The sequence below is a fragment of the Dendrobates tinctorius genome, unplaced genomic scaffold, assembly GCF_039654945.1.
Source record: "Dendrobates tinctorius isolate UK_male_01 unplaced genomic scaffold, ASM3965494v1 ptg000020l, whole genome shotgun sequence".
NCBI lineage: Eukaryota > Metazoa > Chordata > Amphibia > Anura > Dendrobatidae > Dendrobates > Dendrobates tinctorius.
This window is the reverse complement of record NW_027361688.1, coordinates 17,747,087-17,767,406: the sequence shown is the minus strand read 5'-3', so window position 1 is coordinate 17,767,406 and position 20,320 is coordinate 17,747,087. Positions and strand designations below refer to the sequence as shown.

The window sequence follows — 20,320 nt, the reverse complement described above, 5'->3', positions numbered from 1 at the left end:
AAAACCATCCTGTCTGGCCTAAGCTTTTACTAGCGGTTCAGCTGCTCGATCCTTGTTCGCATTCACGTCACTTGGCAAGTGAAAAGGTTTTAAATACTAGAGTAGGGACTGTCTCACAAGGATTGCCGTGACGTGGCGGGATGGCGTGTACATTATTTTGATCAAAATTATGTTTACTAAATACCCTTATTATTATTATTAGCTTTATGCATTATTTGCAGTTTATTTTTTCTTTTTAGTTCAGGATATTTGTTTTTTGCCTTTTGTTTTCCAGGGTTCTCTTCTAACCCACATCCTCTGTTCCCTTTTACTCCTACGTTCCGTACTAGTCTTCCCTTCTTATGGAAGATCAGGTTTCTGTTCAGTGTGTTTCTCCTTCTTTCCTTTCCCGTACCAGCAGACCCAGGTCACTGTTATGAATGAGTCACCGAGGAGGAAAAAACAAAAAGCAAGCTAAGCCCAGAAAACCAGAGAGGTTGGTAACTAGTGGATTGCAGACCCCTGATCCTATCCACAACAATTAGCAGTAGCCGTGGAGCGTGCCTATGGTGGTCCTAGACGCCTCATCATGCTGGGAGAACTAAATAAGCCTAAAGAAAGAAAGGGAAAATCTAAACTGCCCCAGAGCAGACCCCAAAGCAATAGACAGCCCCCAACATGTATTGTCGGTGAAACAAGATGAAAACACAGACACATGGTAGAAAGATAGGCTGAGCAAATGATGGGGCCCTCGCTAACTAGAAAGGACAGGAAAGAAAAGCTGCTGTCTGCAATCACGCAAAAAACCCTGCCAAAAAGAATGTCCAACACGTCAGATAGAAAAAGGCCCTGAAGTCGCTAGACTTCAAATCACTATATCAGCACTCAGGTATATTCTGAAGACAGAGCAAAAGAGATCAACTGATCAGAGACAAAATGGGGATTCAGCCCAGTCCCAGCCAGGGCTGGCTGAACATAAAAACTAAGTAAACCAGACAAAAACTCATATGAACAATAGCAGAGAAAACTTAGCTTTAGGAAGGCAGGAACCAAACTGGAAACCAGAAGCCACAGTCAGGAAAAATCACCAGCAAGAAACTAGGGAGTCGGCTGCCTTAAATCCAAACAGAAACTCCTGATGTCCAATCGCAGTCCTCTTCCTCAGGTGGCCGGTCTCTGCCATTTAGATCAGCTTCATTACCTCCCTTCACCAACAGAGGGAGTCCAGATAGAGAACTCACTACTCCTCTGTCAGCACAGCCGGCTCCATAACCCTCACCAGAAGCCAGAGGCAAACCCGAAAATGAGCTCACAACAGGTCACTGTGATCTGCTGCAACACCTCCTTCCTCCATCCCTCTCTCAGGGATCCTCTCTCCTCTCTCTCTGGCCACTGACTCACTCACTGACTGAAATCCTAAACCTTCCTGCTCTTTTATGTATTCTAACTCCACCCGCCTCCCAGCACGTTTCGTGTTCCAAGCAGGGAGCCACCAAAGGTGCTCTGCTACACTCCAAGCAGGGAGCCTCAATGTGGCTTTGCTGAACTACTGTGTTGTGTGGGATGCAAGTGTTGGAGCGTGGTTAGGAGTCTCCAACTTACCTGGATGGTGAGGCACTAGACCTCAGGAGGAGGTGCAGTACCTCTGTGGCAACTGAACCCTAAGGGGCGCCACATAAGCATCTTACATTTTTGGGAGTCCCTAAGCAAAGATGGATGGAGGGAAAAATAGTAAATGGAACAACAAGGTACCTATTACACCAATTACAATTCACAGTTAATCAAAGGCAGTCACAAGTATAATAGTAAGTAACAAATCTCAATTCAGTAATATCACAATAAAACTTGATGCACAGCCAGAGATTACGGTGTTGCAAGTATATGTACTTATTGGAGCATGGTAAGTACTCTTACAAGGTGTAAAAAAGACCTCTTACCCATTTTTATGATGCCTGTATGTTGTGATGGGGCCCCGACGCGCGTTTAGCTTTTGTTTCCTCAGGGAACAGGGTTGTATCATTGCCCACCTGTTGCCCGCCTGATTTTACAAGCATTATTTATTTAAATGTTCTTTATTGCTATCTATCAATATGGTTTCTATATCAGTCCACAATTCTAGCTATGTATTTATAGGTTGAATAAAGACCTCGGTCCATCAAGTTCAACCTTTCTCCACTTATTATACATTTTGTCACTAAATTAACTATAACCTACAATGTTATGTGTGCTGAAGTAATCATCCAGCCCTTGTATAAATGCTGTGATAGTGTCTGCCATTACTACCTCTTGCGGTCGGGCTTTCCACAGTCTGAATGCTCTAACTGTAAAGAATCCTTTCCTATTTAGCTGCTGGAATCGCCTTTCTTCCACTCATAATCACTGCCCCCTGGTCCTTAGTATCGTCTTTGGAAGAAATAAGTCAAGTGACGTCCTTTATTCTGACCACACATATTTATACATGTAAATGAGATCTCCTCTGAGGAGTCTTTTTTCTAAGCTTAACAAGCCCAGCATTTCCAACCTCTCATCATATGAGAGGCCTTCCATCCCTTGTAATAATCTAGTTGCCATCTTTGAACTGACTCTAACTGAAATGTATGTTCAGTAAATACACTCAATACTTGGTTGGGGCTCCTTTGGCATTAATTACTGCATCAATGCAGCGTGACATGGAGACGATCAGTCTGTGGCATTGCTGAGTGGTTATAGAAGCTCAGGTCGCTTTAATAGCAGCCTTCAGCTCTTTTGCATTGTTGGGTCTGGTGTCTCTCATTTTCCTCTTGACAATACTCCATAGATTCTCTACGAGGTTATGGTCAGGCGAATTTGCTGCCAATTAAGCACAGTGATACTTTTGTTTGTAAACCAGGTATTGGTACTTTTGGCAGTGTGGGACAGGGGCCACGTCCTGCTGGAGAATGACATTTCCCTCTCCAAAAAGCTTGTCGGCAGATGGAAGCATGAAGTGCTCTAAAATGTCCTGGTAGACAGCTGCGCTGACTTTGGTCTTGATAAAACACCGTGGACCTACACCAGCAGATGACATGGCTCCCCAAACCATCACTGATTGTGGAAACTTCACACTAGACCTCCAGCAGCTTGGATTGTGGCCTCTCCACTCTTCCTCCAGACTCTGGGACCTTGATTTCCAAGGTCTAGTGTGAAGTATCCACAATCAAGCAAAAAGGTTTGTAAACCTTTGAGCGCAACTATATATACTGTATATATTTAATCTATATTGGTATATATGTTCTCCTTCCTGGCCCCATCCTGGTATATATCCCCCACCATTCTGGTATTTATATACAGTACATGTCCCCCATCTTGTTATATATAATCGCCATCCTGGTATATATATATACAGTCATGGTCAAATGTATTGACACCCCTGCAATTCTGTCAGATAATACTCAGTTTCTTCCTGAAAATGATTGCAAACACAAATTCTTTGGTATTATTATCTTCATTTAATTTGTCTTAAATGAAAAACACAAAAGAGAATGAAGCAAAAAGCAAAACATTGATCATTTCACACAAAACTCCAAAAATGGGCCAGACAAAAGTATTGGCACCCTCAGCCTAATACTTGGTTGCACAACCTTTAGCCAAAATAACTGCGACCAACCGCTTCCGGTAACCATCAATGAGTTTCTTACAATGCTCTGCTGGAATTTTAGACCATTCTTCTTTGGCAAATTGCTCCAGGTCCCTGATATTAGAAGGGTGCCTTCTCCAAACTGCCATTTTTAGATCTCTCCACAGGTGTTCTATGGGATTCAGGTCTGGACTCATTGCTGGCCACCTTAGAAGTCTCCAGTGCTTTCTCTCAAACCATTTTCTAGTGCTTTTTGAAGTGTGTTTTGGGTCATTGTCCTGCTGGAAGACCCATGACCTCTGAGGGAGACCCAGCTTTCTCACACTGGGCCCAACATTATGCTGCAAAATTTGTTGGTAGTCTTCAGACTACATAATGCCATGCACACGGTCAAGCAGTCCAGTGCCAGAGGCAGCAAAGAAACCCCAAAACATCAGGGAACCTCCGCCATGTATGGCTGTAGGGACCGTGTTCCTTTCTTTGAATGCCTCTTTTTTCCTCCTGTAAACTCTATATTCATGCCTTTGCCCTAAAAGCTCTACTTTTGTCTCATCTGACCAGAGAACATTCTTCCAAAACGTTTTAGACTTTTTCAGGTAAGTTTTGGCAAACTCCAGCCTGGCTTTTTTATGTCTCGGGGTAAGAAGTGGGGTCTTCCTGGGTCTCCTACCATACAGTCCCTTTTCATTCAGACGCCGACGGATAGTACTGTTGTACCCTCGGACTGCAGGGCAGCTTGAACTTGTTTGGATGTTAGTCGAGGTTCTTTATCCAACATCCGCACAATCTTGCGTTGAAATCTCTTGTCAATTTTTATTTTCCGTCCACATCTAGGGAGGTTAGCCACAGTGCCATGGGCTTTAAACTTCTTGATGACACTGCGCACGGTAGACACAGGAACATTCAGGTCTTTGGAGATGGACTTGTAGCCTTGAGATTGCTCATGCTTCCTCACAATTTGGTTTCTCAAGTCCTCAGACAGTTCTTTGGTCTTCTTTCTTTTCTCCATGCTCAATGTGGTACACACAAGGACACAGGACAGAGGTTGAGTCAACTTTAATCCATGTCAACTGGCTGCAAGTGTGATTTAGTTATTGCCAACACCTGTTAGGTGCCACAGGTAAGTTACAGGTGCTGTTAATTACACAAATTAGAGAAGCATCACATGATTTTTCGAACAGTGCCAATACTTTTGTCCACCCTCTTTTTTATGTTTGGTGTGGAATTATATCCAATTTGGCTTTAGGACAATTCTTTTGTGTTTTTTTCATTTAAGACAAATTAAATGAAGATAATAATACCAAAGAATTTGTGTTTGCAATCATTTTCAGGAAGAAACTGAGTATTATCTGACAGAATTGCAGGGGTGTCAATACTTTTGGCCACAACTGTATGTCCCCAAAAAACAATTCTACTCACCTTCCCTCCGCTCCCCCTCCGCAAGGCGTCCTCTTATGAAGCCAGCAGCTGACTTCAGCATGCAACTGATGGGAGCGCATGACGTCACTACCATGCGTTCTGGTCACGTGTACAATGGCATTAACTGCTGACCTCCGGTTGATCGGCAGCTTGTAACGCCACCAATGGACCCAACGGGTCTCTGCTCCACAATACACTTCAACTGAATGTGCGTCATCGACGCACATCCAGTTGAAGTTTGTCCTGGCGTCCGGTGGGCCCCTCACCCATATGGGTCCAATCACGGTCATGACCTCTGTGACCACGGTCGTAACGCTCCTGATTGCACCCCTATGATTAGGAAACAGAAGTGATATAACAACGATAGGAAACTCAAGAAGAAAGAGCCAGCATTTCATACTCCAGGCGAACTTCGTCATATATTTTATTCACGTGACAGCGCTGTGACACATCACTTGTAGCATAGTTTACAGCAACGTTTCGGGAGTAATTCCTTCTTCAGGCTTGTAGAAAACCATCATTAATTGTATCCTTCACATTGGTGAGAGGCCACGGTCTAAGCAGGACACCAAGATTGGGAGGCAGAAAACCCAAATAACATACCGTACCAATCAGTAGGGTTTCTCAACTGAGGAGGAATCCGGGAGTCCTAGACTACAAACTAAAAAATAATCACTGTGGGCAGCACAACTTCTCCTTTAAAAAAGGGAATGCGCTGCTGACAACATGCAAACTGTATAAGGACCAAACGATTGCTCTAGTTATTGATGATCCATATGAAATTTGCATCCATTTATGTATTAGGGGCCTTCAAACAAGCACCGATCATCTTTTTATATCGATGATCGTCGCATGTAAAAGGGTCCTTAAAGTGGTTGTCCACAATTTTTTTTTTGTATTTAAATGAATGTATTTGGGGCTAAAAATCATTTTTGCAATTAGGCTTAATTACACATATTGCATAGTTTTTCTATTATAGGCTCTTTTTTTCTCTACACGTTCAACTTTGATGTGGTCAGTATCCCTAAATTAGGTGAGAGGAGCTAAGAAAAAGACAGATTAAAGAGTTACAGATTTTTTAAAAGCCTCACTGGCGGATTCTCAGTTGACTCATTTTGTAACACAAAGGCTGTAGAAGGCAAACGGTGCAAAATTTTTAACTAGACCCAATTGCAAAAATCCTTTTTAGCCCCAATTACAATCATTTAAGTAAAAATAAAAAAATAAAGTCTCCAATCCCTTTAAGTCATCCTCTTAACTAAATTCATCATTCTAAATTAAAGCTTGATCATTGTGCACTGACTTGTTAGTCAACTTTCTATTTTGCTCTCAGGTCTTGTAATTTTTATCTCTGCTTGCTGTCATTGAACAGAAATCTATATATTCCTCACAGCTGAGTGCATCCTGTCTACACAATGATACGTGAGCTAATCAGCCTGGGCAATGGGCGTGTGGGATTGGAATGTGCGTACTAGTGTCTATGGGGTCACTTTCCACTTGTAAAGATGGCGTTAGTGATGATTCTAAATAATGGAAGGGGATGTGGACAATTGAATATGGCCCCATTTTAGTTCTACTATGAAGCCCCATGTTAACCCCTTTTTTTAATTATTTCTGTACTGTGACATCACAATGAGCTGCCCTTGGGAACCGCGGCTTCGGTGACCAGCGGTAACCTCAATGACATCACCTCCGGTCACTGAGGCTGCGCTCTGACGCTCAGCTCAGTGCCTCCTGGATGCCAGGGTGAGCGGTCACATCATGGCACCGCTCAACAAGGCATCCAGATGAAGCCGAGAAGGATTATGGTGTGGGACAAATGGATTATCGTTGGACAGGTGAGGATTATGATGTTTTATTATTTTTTTAATTTCACACTAATTAATTAGGTAAAAGAGGGTGGGAAGTGTTTATTTAAAATAAAGGAGTCTGTGTCTTTCAATTAAAAGACTTTATTCTGGCTCTGTCTTTATTTCAATATGATTATAGGGTTAGTAATGGGGGCATCTTATAGACGCTTCTCCCCTGGGCTTAATGTCAGCTGCCATTAAAAAGCTGAAATCAACCCCCCCAAACCTATTATCCCACTTTCCAGCGCACCAAGACAAGAGGGAAGAGCGATGCCAAGCGCCAGATTTGGCGCATCTCATGCATGCACCATTTTTGGGACTGCTGAAGGCTGATGTGTTTAGTCTTGGAGGGGGGCCAATATCCATGGCCCCTTCCCTGGCTATTAATATCAGCCCAAAGCTGTCTGTTTAGGCCTTGCTGGTTAGAATTTATTGGGGGACCATAGGTCATTTATTTTCTGGGGTCCCCCTGTAAACTAACCAGTAAAGGCTAAGCAAACAGCAGTGACAGTTGTTAAGAGCTTGGGAACATTTAGAGCTATTAGCCCCTTTGCCAGATTATTAATATCAGCCCTCAGGGGTCGGTTTTCCCTCTGCTGGTTATGAAAAATATGCGAGAGCCCATGCTGTATGCTTTTTTTAAATTGATTTAATACATGCTAGACACATGCTGGCCACTGACAACTATCTTCAGCATTGTCTGCTCTTGCTGATTGCATGGAGAGCAGGGGACAATGATGAGAGCTGCCTTCAGCACCCGATGCCTGGGATTAGCATGAACTGTATGGCTTTTCCCACGCACCAGTACGTGTCACACTGATGACACATGGATATCATCTGTGTGTCATCAGTGTGCACGTGTGCTGGACGTATTTTGACCGTGGCGCTGGTACATGTCTGTGGGCTATTCACATGGGCATACGGTCTGTGTGAAAAACATGCCACGTGCATACCACGCTTCAATACAATGGGTGTGCATATGTACTGTGACATCACAGTGTGACATATTCATGGACTGTTACATCACTGTGTTCCTTAACCCTCTACTGTGCCATCATTATTAAACTGTGACATCACGGTGCATATTGTCCCTGTGGTGTAACTTAACTGTGCACTATACCTATACTGTGACATCATTGTGTGCATTATTCCTGTACTGTGACATCACTGTGTGCATTATTCCTGTACTGTGACATCACTATGTGCATCTTCTCTGTACTGTGACATCACTGTGTGCATTATTCCTGTACTGTGACGTCACTGTGTGCATTATTCCTGTACTGTGACATCACTGTGTGCATTATTCCTGTACTGTGACATCACTGTGTGCATTATTCCTGTACTGTGACATCACTATGTGCATCATCTCTGTACTGTGACATCACTGTGTGCATTATTCCTGTACTGTGACGTCACTGTGTGCATTATTCCTGTACTGTGACATCACTGTTTGCATTATCCCTGTACTGTGACATCACTGTGTGCATTATTCCTGTACTGTGACATCACTGTGTTCATTATCCCTCTACTGTGACATTTCTGTGTTCATTATCCCTGTACTGTGACATTTCTGTGTGCATTATCGCTGTACTGTGACATTTCTGTGTGCATTATCCCTGTACTGTGACATCACTTTTTTGCTTATCCCTGTACTGTGACATCACTGTATGCATATGTTTATTATCCCCGGACATCACTGTGCATTATCCCTGTACAGTGACATCACTGTTTTATTATCCCTGTGCTGTGACATGACTGTGATTATTATCCCTGTACTGTGACATTACTGTGTGCATTATCTCTGTCCTGTACAATCATTGCAGGCATTATTCCTGTACTGTGATGTTCTTGTGTGCATTATCCCTGTACTATGACATTACTGTGTGCATTATCCCTGTACAGTGCCATCTTTGTGTGCATTATCCCTGTACTGTGACATCTCTGTGTGCATTATCCCTGTACTGTGACGCTCTTGTGTGCATTATCCCTGTACTGTGACATCACTGTGCATGTGAGTTCACTATTGTGTGCATTATTTGTGCACTGTAATATCACTAGGATCATTACCCTTGCACTGTGACACCACAGTGTGCATTATGTATTATTATATATGCAATGCTATACTGCAACCAGCTACCTAGACAGGAAAACAATTGGTGCCCCTGATGTAAAAATCACAGAAACAATTGTGTGATGCTAAAGTAACAAACTATCAGCTGTGAGAAGCAAGTTTTAGCATTTTTTGTGCGTACAGGTAGCAAGTTGTTAGGCTGTGATAAAGCGGATGTGTCACCCGGTTTCACAATACAACCTGCAAGCATTACTAAAGAGATCTCTGACACCTGACATCCAAAATCTACATCAGAATATTTCTTTATGAAAGTGTAACTCAGTCTCCGCTCACCTGGCCTGACTGGCGGTGCCTCAGCGTCCCTCCTCCTTGCTGTGCTCTCACACTGCTCAGTACAAGCTGCAGCTGTCAGTCAGGCTGGGTTGGAGGAGACGGAGTGCTCTTTGGCTTTAGAGTTTTCTAGCTGGACTCATCATACAATGCTCATCTTAATATCACGATCAGAGAGCCAGTTCGACATGAATTTTCAAAGTAAGTCGACCGGTTTCATCAGGTCTAACATAGATACAATAATGTATACAGTTTTGTATTGTGAACTCTGGTGATAGATCTGCCTTATGTCTAAAAACTGCTGGGTAGAGCTGGGATATTGGTTGCTTATATGGCATTGTAGGCCTCCTTTTCTTCCTTGTAGAGGATATGCAGGAAGCAGGCGCTCAGCGTCACTCCGGCCAGCTGACAAAAAAAATAAAATAGAAGAGTCCATCAATACTTTGTGGAAAAAATGTCAAAGTCTATACATAAAAAAAACAAGAAAATGAACCAAAACAAGAAGATGAATTAAGTCACAATGTGTTACTTGTGGATTTTCTTAAAGGGGTTAGCGTGTCCAAATTGACTCTCAATTCCCATAGAATGAATCTGTAACACTGAAGTTGGCAGTATTACAGTTTGTCCAGCAGATGGAGACATTGTCATTCTCTAAATGACGTTAATATGTAAAATCTCAATTTTATTCAACATTTGCTAAATTATTATCAATTCTGATTTAGATTCTATGAAGAAGCACTGAGAGCAAGGGACACGTCTATTGTTATAAGAGGGGGCAAGTGGTGACAGGAGGGGGATCCTGGCTGTTACAATATAAATTATCTGATATTTTCATGGCATGAGACACTTTATGATGCCAGCGCTGCGAAGTGGAAGCAGATGGAATAAAATCTGAGTTTAAAGGGAAAGAGTAATCAGAAAATGAGCTATTGGGTAAATCAGGCTAAAAAATAAATTAGAATGTGTTTTCTGTATCTCTATATCTATTAAATAAAATAAAAACCTTGCAATTGTTCACACTGATCGCTAAGCCGCACACTAGACTGTATGCTTTCTGTTCTGTGCAGCCTAATTATCATTACAAGAATGATCACAATGAAAGTTCCATAGACATCTTTACTGTACATAGCATAGATACTATAGGATCCACCATTCACAATAGGTGATGTCATAGCTCACCTCCTCCTCCTCCGTACAATGACTGATAACACCTCTATATACAGTAGATAACACAGAATCCACCATTCACAGTAGGTGATGTCACAGCTCACCTCCCCCTCCTCCTGTACAATGACTGATAACACCTCTATATACAGTAGATAACACAGGATCCACCATTCCCAATAGGTGATGTCACAGCTCACCTCCTCCTCCTGTACAATGACTGATAACACCTCTATATACAGTAGATAACACAGGATCCATCATTTACAATAGGTGATATCACAGCTCACCTCCTCCTCCTGTACAATGACTGATAACACCTCTATATACATTAGATAGCATAGAATCCACCATTCACAAAGGTTAATGTCACAGCTCACCTCCTCCCCATCTATACAATGTCCAATAAAACTTCTACATACAGTAGATTTAGCGCATTAGATGGTAAAGTGATAAAACACACCATCATATTGCTATGTCGACTGGAAAAAAAAAAACTCAAATAATCTAAAAAAAGATAAAAGGTCAAAAAAATGGGAAAAAAAATGGCTGGGTCATAAAGGGGTTAATTTAATTCTCTAACAAATTGGTTGTAATGTGACAATTAATTTCTTCAAATATCTTTATCCTCTGCGTAAAAATGGCAATAAAATAAAAAAAATTGTGTCTGCCACCTGATACCACTAGAGGGAGCATAGAACATACTGCATACTGTGGTATTACTATGCATCAGGGGTGTAACGTTCGTGGTCTGAGAGGGTGCGACCACAACCTGGCCTGTGCAAAAGGGGGGCCCAAAAACACTTATTTCAGTTGCATGCACTTTCAGCAGAAATGTATTGCGGCGCAGAGAAATCCGGGCAAAAATAGGAACATTATGACAGGAAGGGGCTAATGATAGGGACATAATAGTAGGAAGGGGGCCAGAATGGGGGACATTATTACTGGAAGGGGCACAGGATGGGGGACATTATTACCGGATGGTGCCCAGGATGGAGGACATTATACCAGGAAGGTGCCCAGGATGAAGGACATTATACCAGGAAGGTGCCCAGGATGGAGGACATTATACCAAGAAGGGGCCCAGGATGAAAGACATTATACCAGGAAGGTGCCCAGAATGGAAGACATTATACCAAGAAGGTGCCCAGAATGAAGGACATTATACCAGGAAGGGGCTCAGGATGAAGGACATTATATCAGGAAGGTGCCCAGGATGGAGGACATTATACCAGAAAGGGGCCCAGGATGAACGACATTATACCAGGAAGGGGCCCAGGATGGAGTACATTATACCAGGAAGGGGCACAGGATGAAGGACATTATTACCGGAAGGTGCCCAGGATGAAGGACACTATACCAGGAAAGGGCCCAGGATGAAGGACATTATACCAGGAAGGTGCCCAGAATAGAAGACATTATACCAGGAAGGTGCCCAGGATGAAGGACATTATACCAGGAAGGTGCCCAGAAGAGAAGACATTATACCAGGAAGGTGCCCAGGATGACGGACATTATACCAGGACGGTGCCCAGGATGTGGGTCATTATACCAGGAAGGGGCTCAGGATGAAGGACATTATACCAGGAAGGTGCCCAGGATGGAGGACTTTATACCAGGAAGGTGCCCAGGATGGAGGACATTATACCAGGAAGGGTCCCAGGATGAAGGACATTATACCAGGCAAGAGCCCAGGATGAAGGACATTTTACCAGGAAGGTGGCCAGGATGGAGGACATTATACCAGGAAGGGGCCTAGGATGAAGGACATTATGCTAGGAAGGTGCCCAGGATGGAGGACATTATACCAGGAAGGTGCCCAGGATGGGGGACATTATACCAGGACGGTGCCCAGGATGTGGGGCATTATACCAGGAAGGGGCTCAGGATGAAGGACATTATACCAGGAAGGTGCCCAGGATGGAGGACTTTATACCAGGAAGGTGCCCAGGATGGAGGACATTATACCAGGAAGGGTCCCAGGATGAAGGACATTATACCAGGCAAGAGCCCAGGATGAAGGACATTTTACCAGGAAGGTGGCCAGGATGGAGGACATTATACCAGGAAGGGGCCTAGGATGAAGGACGTTATGCTAGGAAGGTGCCCAGGATGGAGGACATTATACCAGGAAGGTGCCCAGGATGGGGGACATTATACCAGGAAGGTGCCTAGGATGGAGGACATTACACTAGTAAGGGGCCCACGATGGCGGACATTACTTAAAGGGGCCCACGATGGGGGACATTGTTTATTGAAAAGTACACAGAATGGGGGACATTATTACCAGATGGGGCCCAGGTTGAAGGACATTATACCTGGAAGGTGCCCAGGATGGAGGACATTATACCAGGAAGGGTCCCAGGATGGAAGACATTATACCAGGAAGGTGCCCAAGTTGGAGGACATTATACCAGGAAGGGGCCCAGGATGGAGGACATTATACCAGGACGGTGCCCAGGATGGAGGACATTATACCAGGAAGGGGCCCAGGATGGAGGACATTATACCAGGTAGGTACCCAGGATGGAGGAAATTATACCAGGAAGGTGCCCAGGATGGAGGACATAATACCAGGAAGGGGCCCAGGATGGAGGACATTATACCAGGAAGGGGCCCAGGATGGAGGACATAATACCAGGAAGGGGCCCAGGATGGAGGACATTATACCAGGAAAGGGCCTAGGATGGGGGACAATATTAGCTAAAGGTACAGAGAATGGGGGACATTGCTACTAGAAGGTGCTCAGGATGAAGGACATTATACCAGGAAGGGGCCCAGGATGTGTAACATTATTACAGGATGGGGAACATTATATATTATTACCGGAAGGTGCATAGGATAGAGGACATTATACCAGGAAGGGGCCCAGGATGGGGGACATTATACCAGGAAAGGGCTTAGGATGGGTAACATTAGTACAGGATGGAGAACATTATATATTATTACCAAAAGGTGCCCAGGATGGAGGACATTATACCAGGAAGGGGCCCAGGATGGTTGACATTAGTGCAGGTTGGGAAACATTATTACATTAGATAATGTAATTCTACGATTTAGAACGCTACAAGGGTTAGTATATCTGGCCAACATATAGGTGGGGGCCCAGGTCCAAATTTTGCACCAGGGCCCCCCGCTAAGCATAATGCACGAACAGTGTGCTCTGAAGCTCCCCCTAGTGGCAGCTTCTGACAGTGCAATTCTTTATTATTTAAACCTGAAAGCAGTAAATTGTGCTGCCTGAGTTTCTGATGTTGTAAATGTCCTTTGTAGCCGCTTCCTTTACTTGACCTCAGGAATGGAGCTCTGTAGCGGAAATAATTGCTGACAAACACCTGAATCAAGTCCCTGAATGTGCTCTACCTGAAAGCAGGCGATGCCTACAGAAACTGCTCCGATGATTAGAAGATGCTCCTGTATAAACTCTTGCAGTACGGTAATACATCCTCCCTGAAATGAGAAGGGACAATGTCAGACGGGTTTGGATAATATGGAGTTACGGGATTGATGGTTATTTATGACGGGCACAATTATCTGTCATATGGTCATATATTGGCAGAACAGTGGTGTGACACGCCACGGGTGCAACCTGCACCTAAATGTCTCATTTTAGGTGGTCCTCACCAATCAAGAGATGTTTAATTACAGGTCGGACATCAAGACTCTGGCCAAAAAATCTGTCTAGGATATGTTTCACTAAGGCTTTGAGATCCCAACTTTTGGTATAGGCCCCTGGTTTTAGAAGTTGGCAGGACCCCCATCCTCTGTTACCCACGCCTCACCTGGCCCCCAATTGAAAACACCTAAAAGAATGGTGGCCATACATGTGCTGAAGGACTGTCAGGTCAGGTGACTGCAAATGGAGTGATTGTGCGGGGGCATCATACTTTGTATGGGCGAGACACTGGGGACACCATTCTGATTGGGGGGATACTGTAGAGGCACCTTATTGTGTGAGGAGACTGTGGGGCCATCACACTGCATGTGTGGACTGTGGGGGAATCATGCCCAGTGTGGGGAGAGACATGTGGGGCATCCTCATGTGTGGGGGCTTAAAATATATGCAGGTGGTGTTGTGGTATGATACTGCATGTTGGAGACACTGGGGGCATCACACTGTGTTGGGGCAGATATTGGGGGCATCATACTGTGTGTGGGGACTGTGGGGGAATCATGCACAGTGTGGGGAGAGACATGTGAGGTATCCTCATGTGTGGGGGCTTATGAATATATGTAGGGAGTGGTGGGGGGTATGACACTGTGTGTTGGGAACACTGGGGGCATCATACTGTGTTGTGGGGGATATTAGGGGCATTATAGTGTCTGTGGGAGCATCATGCACAGTGTGGGGACACACACGTCGAGTATCCTAATGTGTGGGGGCTTAATAATATATAGGGGGTGGTGGGGTATGACACTGTGTGTTGGGGACACTGGGGGCATCATATTGTTTTGGGGGAGATATTGGGGGCTTCATAATGTATTGAGGAGATCTATGGGGCAGCGTACTGTGTGGGGAGAAACGTTTGGGGTATCATAATGTGCGGAAGCTTCATTATATATGTAGGGGGCTGTGGGGACATCATACTATTATGTGGGAAAAGTGGGGGTCATCATACTGTGTTGGGGGAGACATCACACAGTGTTTGAGGAGATATTTGAGGCATCATATGGTTGGTGACTTCATAATGTATGAAGGGGGTCTGTGGGGGCCTCATGATGTGTCTGGGTGACACTAGTGGCATCATAGTGTATGCGCGATTGTAATGGCTTATTCTGTCGAGGAATGTACTGTGGGGGCATCATACTGTGTTTTGGGGGCATCATGCTGTGAGGGCATAATACAATATATGGTGGGCACTGTGGGGGCATCATACTGTGTTTTGGGGGCATCATGCTGTGTTTTGGGGGCATCTTGCTGTGAGGGCATAATACAATATATGGTGGGCACTGTGGGGGCATCATGCTGCGTTTTGGGGGCATCTTGCTGTGAGGGCATAATACAATATATGGTTGGCACTGTGGGGGCATCATGCTGTGTGGCGAGATAATCTATATCCCTCTAATTTAATTTCTACTTTTAGACATTGGGACATCTGCATGTGACGCTCCCCACTGACCTGGGGTCTGACTAGTTTTGGGGATGCTGCGAAACAACCCAGGCCACCAATGCCAACCAGCCCTGGCATTGCCCAATATTAGGATAGAAGCCATACATTATCTCTTACCTCCACTTTATATATGTTGGAGGGGTGGTCCCGTTCCCCACAGGCTATCGTCACAGTTTTGCAGCAGCTGTCTGGCACTTTTCTATGACCGCTATACACTGCTGTACTGATGTAAAAACTGTAACTCCAGTCTTCATAACTTTCGCTGCCGCAACACCTAAACTGCAATGTACAGGGGGAAAAAAAAAGACCAGCTACATTTCAAAAGACCACTAACCCTGGAAACCGTCAGCAAGCTGCTGACGATGGATCTGCCACTACTCTCGTGCGTCAATACTTGCAAGCCCTGCGATTTGATGCATTCCGACACTACTTATTAAAAACAGAACCTATCACAACATCAGACCTGCTTGCTGATGGTTTCCATTTAGCAAAAATGAGCTAAAAATAAGAGAAAGTTGAAAACAGCTGTAAAGGTATTGTTAGAATCCTTTAGTATTGATACGCCTGCCATGACTGATTCTTTCTATACTTTTCCAGAGCTTTGACTAATGATGAAATTACGGCATTGCATAAAGTCAAGATCTGGAACTTGTGGTTCACCTGCTTCTCCAGAACTACAAGTCCCACCATAACCAGATTGAGGATGACTGGTATAATAGGACACTGAGATAAACTAAAATTCACAGGTAGACACATCAGCTGTTGTTTTGCCCCCCCCCCCATGCTTTATACTGCAGCTCTGCTCACTTACATTGGTTACTACTTACTATAAGCACAAGTCTACCAAGAAATCACATAAAAAACTGCAAGTAACTAGATCTGCAATGAGAAAGGAAGATATAGGGGCTCGGCACAGCTATTGGGGGCACAGAAAAAATAGTCCCATCTGGACCCTGGTGACTGAGGGGCCCCAATACATCAGTATCATAGAAAAACTTACATCCTGCTGTAGGTGATTAATGGCATAAGTCAAGTCTTCCATCCCTGGTAGTCCGTAGTGGTGCACGATGGTTTCGTTAAGACTTTCTTTAAGTTCTTCACTTATCTATTCATAGAAAATTATGAAGTTTATTTTGCAGTATATGGCGGTTTTAATGTAGTTTTTTTTAAATCTATTTTCTTTATATGAATTTTTATTAACGCACTGCCTTGCTAAAGAAACTGAGGGCAAAGGTGCTGACCAAGCATGTCTCCAGACCCGAACCCTACAGAGCATCTGGGGGACGTCCTCAAATGGAAGGTGGAGGAGAGCAAGGTCTCTGACAACCACCAGCTCATCATGGAGGAGTGGAAGAGGATGCCAGTGGCCACCTGTGACGCTCTAGTGACCTCCATGCCCAGGAGAGCTAAGACAGTGCTGGAAAATAATGGTGGCCACTAGTGATGAGCGGGAGCTAACCGAGTGTCTTTGCACTGATGAGGGGCAACAGCCCTGACACAGCTTCATTTGTGCATGGCTGTCTTCGGCCGACCCTATGGTGGTAATAGTAGTCAGGACCTGGGTCCCTCAGAAGTTCCTCCTGTCTTCTGGTTTTGACTATAATAACAATTCCGGTACTTACTGTCTCGTGGTACATATAGGAGAGGACGCCAGCCGCAAGTTCTGCTGTATAGACCGAGATCAGGATAGCCAAATACTGCAAGAAAAGGAAACAATCGGCACCATTACATGGGATTTCCGCTTGGTATTCCTCATTCGTATCCGTTACCTCTCCATCAGCTATGTGGAATATGAGACGGAACAGAAACAGTTAGCTTTTCTCTATGACCAGCAGGTGGTGCTATTCTCAAGCACTGCAGCTCTGCTCCCATTCACATTAATAGGGCCTGAGATGTAATTAGCCAAGAGCGGCCCCTAGACATTGTGTGGAGCTTGGGTGTTCTGGATGCGTATTCTGGTTAGTGGTAGTGTTGGGTGTCGGGATCCCACCAATCTAATAGTTTGGGACAACCCCTTTAAACGCAATTTCTTTATGTATTCAGAATTGTAGATTCACATCCAAAGTCTCACACCAACTTGTGGACTAGAATAAAGAGGTTGTCTTGTGAAAACAAGTGGATCGATGGAGGTCCAAATCCTGGGACCTGCACTGATCGGCAGGATGGGGGACTTTTTAGAATGGAGCTGCAGCGCACATGCTCATCCAGCACTATATTCGTTCCCCGCTCGGCATTTTATGGCAGCCCCATAGAGAATGAATGGAGCAGAGACCTGTCATACCAAGAGATAAAAGATCATCATTTGGGGATGAGTCACCCTGATCTGCCGATCGGTGCAGGCCACCAACCTATCGGCAACTTATCCTGTGGATAGGTGATAACTTTTTTTCCGCAGGACAACCCCTTTAAAGAAGCCCTCCTCCCATCAAAGTTTTTATCCTCTTATTATATTGCAGTCATCATATAATACAGCGCTGTGTACTTACAATTGCTCGTTTTTCCCTTCTACCCAGCTAATTCTTCTCTTTTCCATCAAGTCTCTGACATCTCGCGATTAAAAACTGACTAGCTGAATCCTTCTAATCTCTATGTAGAAACAGGAAGTCTTTTTTCCCCCTTGCGTGAGTCATCATTAGAACTACAATTCTATGTCCCTATGTCAATTCTTGATGGAGAAGAATTATCTGGGTAGAAAGGCAAAATGAGCAATTGTAAGTACACAGTGCTGTATAATATGATGATTGCAATATATTAAGAAGAAGATAACACTTGGATGGGAGGAGGAGGAGGAAGAGGAGCAGGAGGAAGAGGAGGAGAGTTTCTTTAATTTGAATGAGACTAAGACTATACAGAATCATTCGTACAATTATTTACGTGATAGAAAAATGTCCTCGTCCTGATTTGTGGGATAGGGTTAGACTTTCCTTTGGAATCCTTCCAACTATTTCCATTTTCGAAACTGATTTTCTAAACTCTCCATATATTTAGCAGTTAGTCGTATCCGGCAGTGGGACAGATGGTGCAGATCAGAGATGTCATGAGCAGCACATTATCTTCTCTTCTAGATGACGTGCGGCGCACAAATTCCTGTCGATATCTATGCAGAAGTATCAGACCAACATCATGTGTGCGGGTTGTGATATATTCCCCGCACTGCAGATCGGCTGTGATTATAATATATAGCCCACTTCAAAGCAAGAAGCAGAATCTGTCATGATATTAACTTCATTGGCAAGAATAGGCATGTACTGTATCCTGGGGTGTAGGCCTAGGGGGTGCGGAGGTAGTAAATCACAGGTCTCTTGTGTCTGAAGGGGCCCAAAAATCCCTCTGTTTGTTATATTAGTCCATTTTCTAAAATCACTAGCGCCTCCTTTGATCATAGGTGGAGTAGGGTACTGCAGTTGAGACCAATTTTTTGTGTCAAAGCTGCAATACTAAAAACAGTCTCAAAGCTGAACCACATTTCTTTTCTTTTTCTTTTCTACATCCCTGGGTCCATCGCCGGATCTCTTCCACTTTTCCGGTCTCTATGTTTTTATACTCCGGTGTAAGAGCATTCGGGGCCCGCTTTTCTTAAAGTGAAAAAACCCTTCAATAAGCATTCTGTTGGGACAACATGCAAAAAAATACAACTTTGTAATGTCTTAACTTACGGGCAGCGAGTTCATGGTATCAAGTTTACAACTTGCTGTAGAGTTTGTGCAACTCCTTCACATAGCTGACTGCGCTGCTGCTTCTGACAGATCTAAGAGCACAGTGTTACTGTCAGGGATGACTTAATCTGCTGTCTCTGCGTTACCCCTCCCTTCTGTTAAGGTTGGTAGATGCCAGTAGGGAGAAGAAGACGGTATAAGGCAGATCAGAGTGTGGAGAGGGAGTAAAGAATCCAAGTTATCAGGGAGGGCAGATCTCAAAGGCCAGGAATCAACATTCAGGGAAATTTTTGTAAGATATTACATAGGCTGTGTATAATTACAAAGAGGAGTACCCAGGGTAGAGCGTAAGGGCCAGGGAGAAGGAATAAAGATTGCTTGAAACTTTTTAACACAAGGTAACCACTTTTTTTTTCTTATCAAAGATGTCCATAGCCTTGTAATGGGTCATCCAGGAATTCTTTATAGATTACCTAACTGTAGGATAGATCATCAATATCTGATGGGTGGGGGTCCAGCAACTTGCATGCTGGATTTACACACTGTACAAATTCATAGCAGGTCTCTGGCTTCCTCTGGATTCAAGGGAGGGGGGCAATAAGGTAATTGAGAAGGTGTTGTCAGAGTAGTGGACAACCCCCTTAAAGGCTATGTGGACCTTTACAATACATTTCTTTCCATTTTTTTGGCTCCTAATTGCATATTTAAGCACATTCCTAAGTAGTTTTGATGAAACATTTCCAACTATTTTGCTGCGTTGGAATCTGTAGAACTCATTCACATAGTTGGCTGTGCTGCTGCTTCCGACATAGATGTAAAAGTACAGTGTTCCTGCCAGGGATGACATGATTTACTGTCTCTGCTTTTCCCCTCCCTACTTCTAGTGTGTGTAGACACTAGTAGGGAGTAGGAGACTGTATAAGGCAGATCAGAGTGTGGAGAGGGAGTAAAGCATCCAAGTTATCACAGAGGGGAGATCACACGAGCAGGAATTAACATATAAGGCAATTTTCCAAGGTTGTGTATGATTGTAGAGAGAGAGGAGTAACCAGGGTAGAGTGATATGGTCAGGGAGAAAGAAATGGCCTCTACACAATGTATGGAGCCGTGCCGTTATAGCTCAGTATATTGTGAACATTCAGTCA

At 44.0% G+C, this 20,320-nt stretch overlaps 1 protein-coding gene across 1 annotated transcript in view; it reads right to left on the bottom strand.

The window, feature by feature from the left end:
- Positions 1-5,400: 5,400 nt before the first annotated feature.
- LOC141083506 (tetraspanin-11-like) overlaps positions 5,401-20,320 on the bottom strand; it is a 73,372-nt gene continuing 58,452 nt past the window's right edge. The window contains exons 4-8 of the mRNA XM_073567810.1: positions 17,142-17,216; positions 16,520-16,624; positions 15,637-15,798; positions 13,772-13,858; positions 5,401-9,649 (exon numbers count right to left, since the gene is read on the bottom strand). Coding sequence (XP_073423911.1) covers positions 9,572-9,649; positions 13,772-13,858; positions 15,637-15,798; positions 16,520-16,624; positions 17,142-17,216 — 507 coding nt within the window. The 3' untranslated portion in view covers positions 5,401-9,571. The remainder of the gene's footprint in view (positions 9,650-13,771; positions 13,859-15,636; positions 15,799-16,519; positions 16,625-17,141; positions 17,217-20,320) is intronic.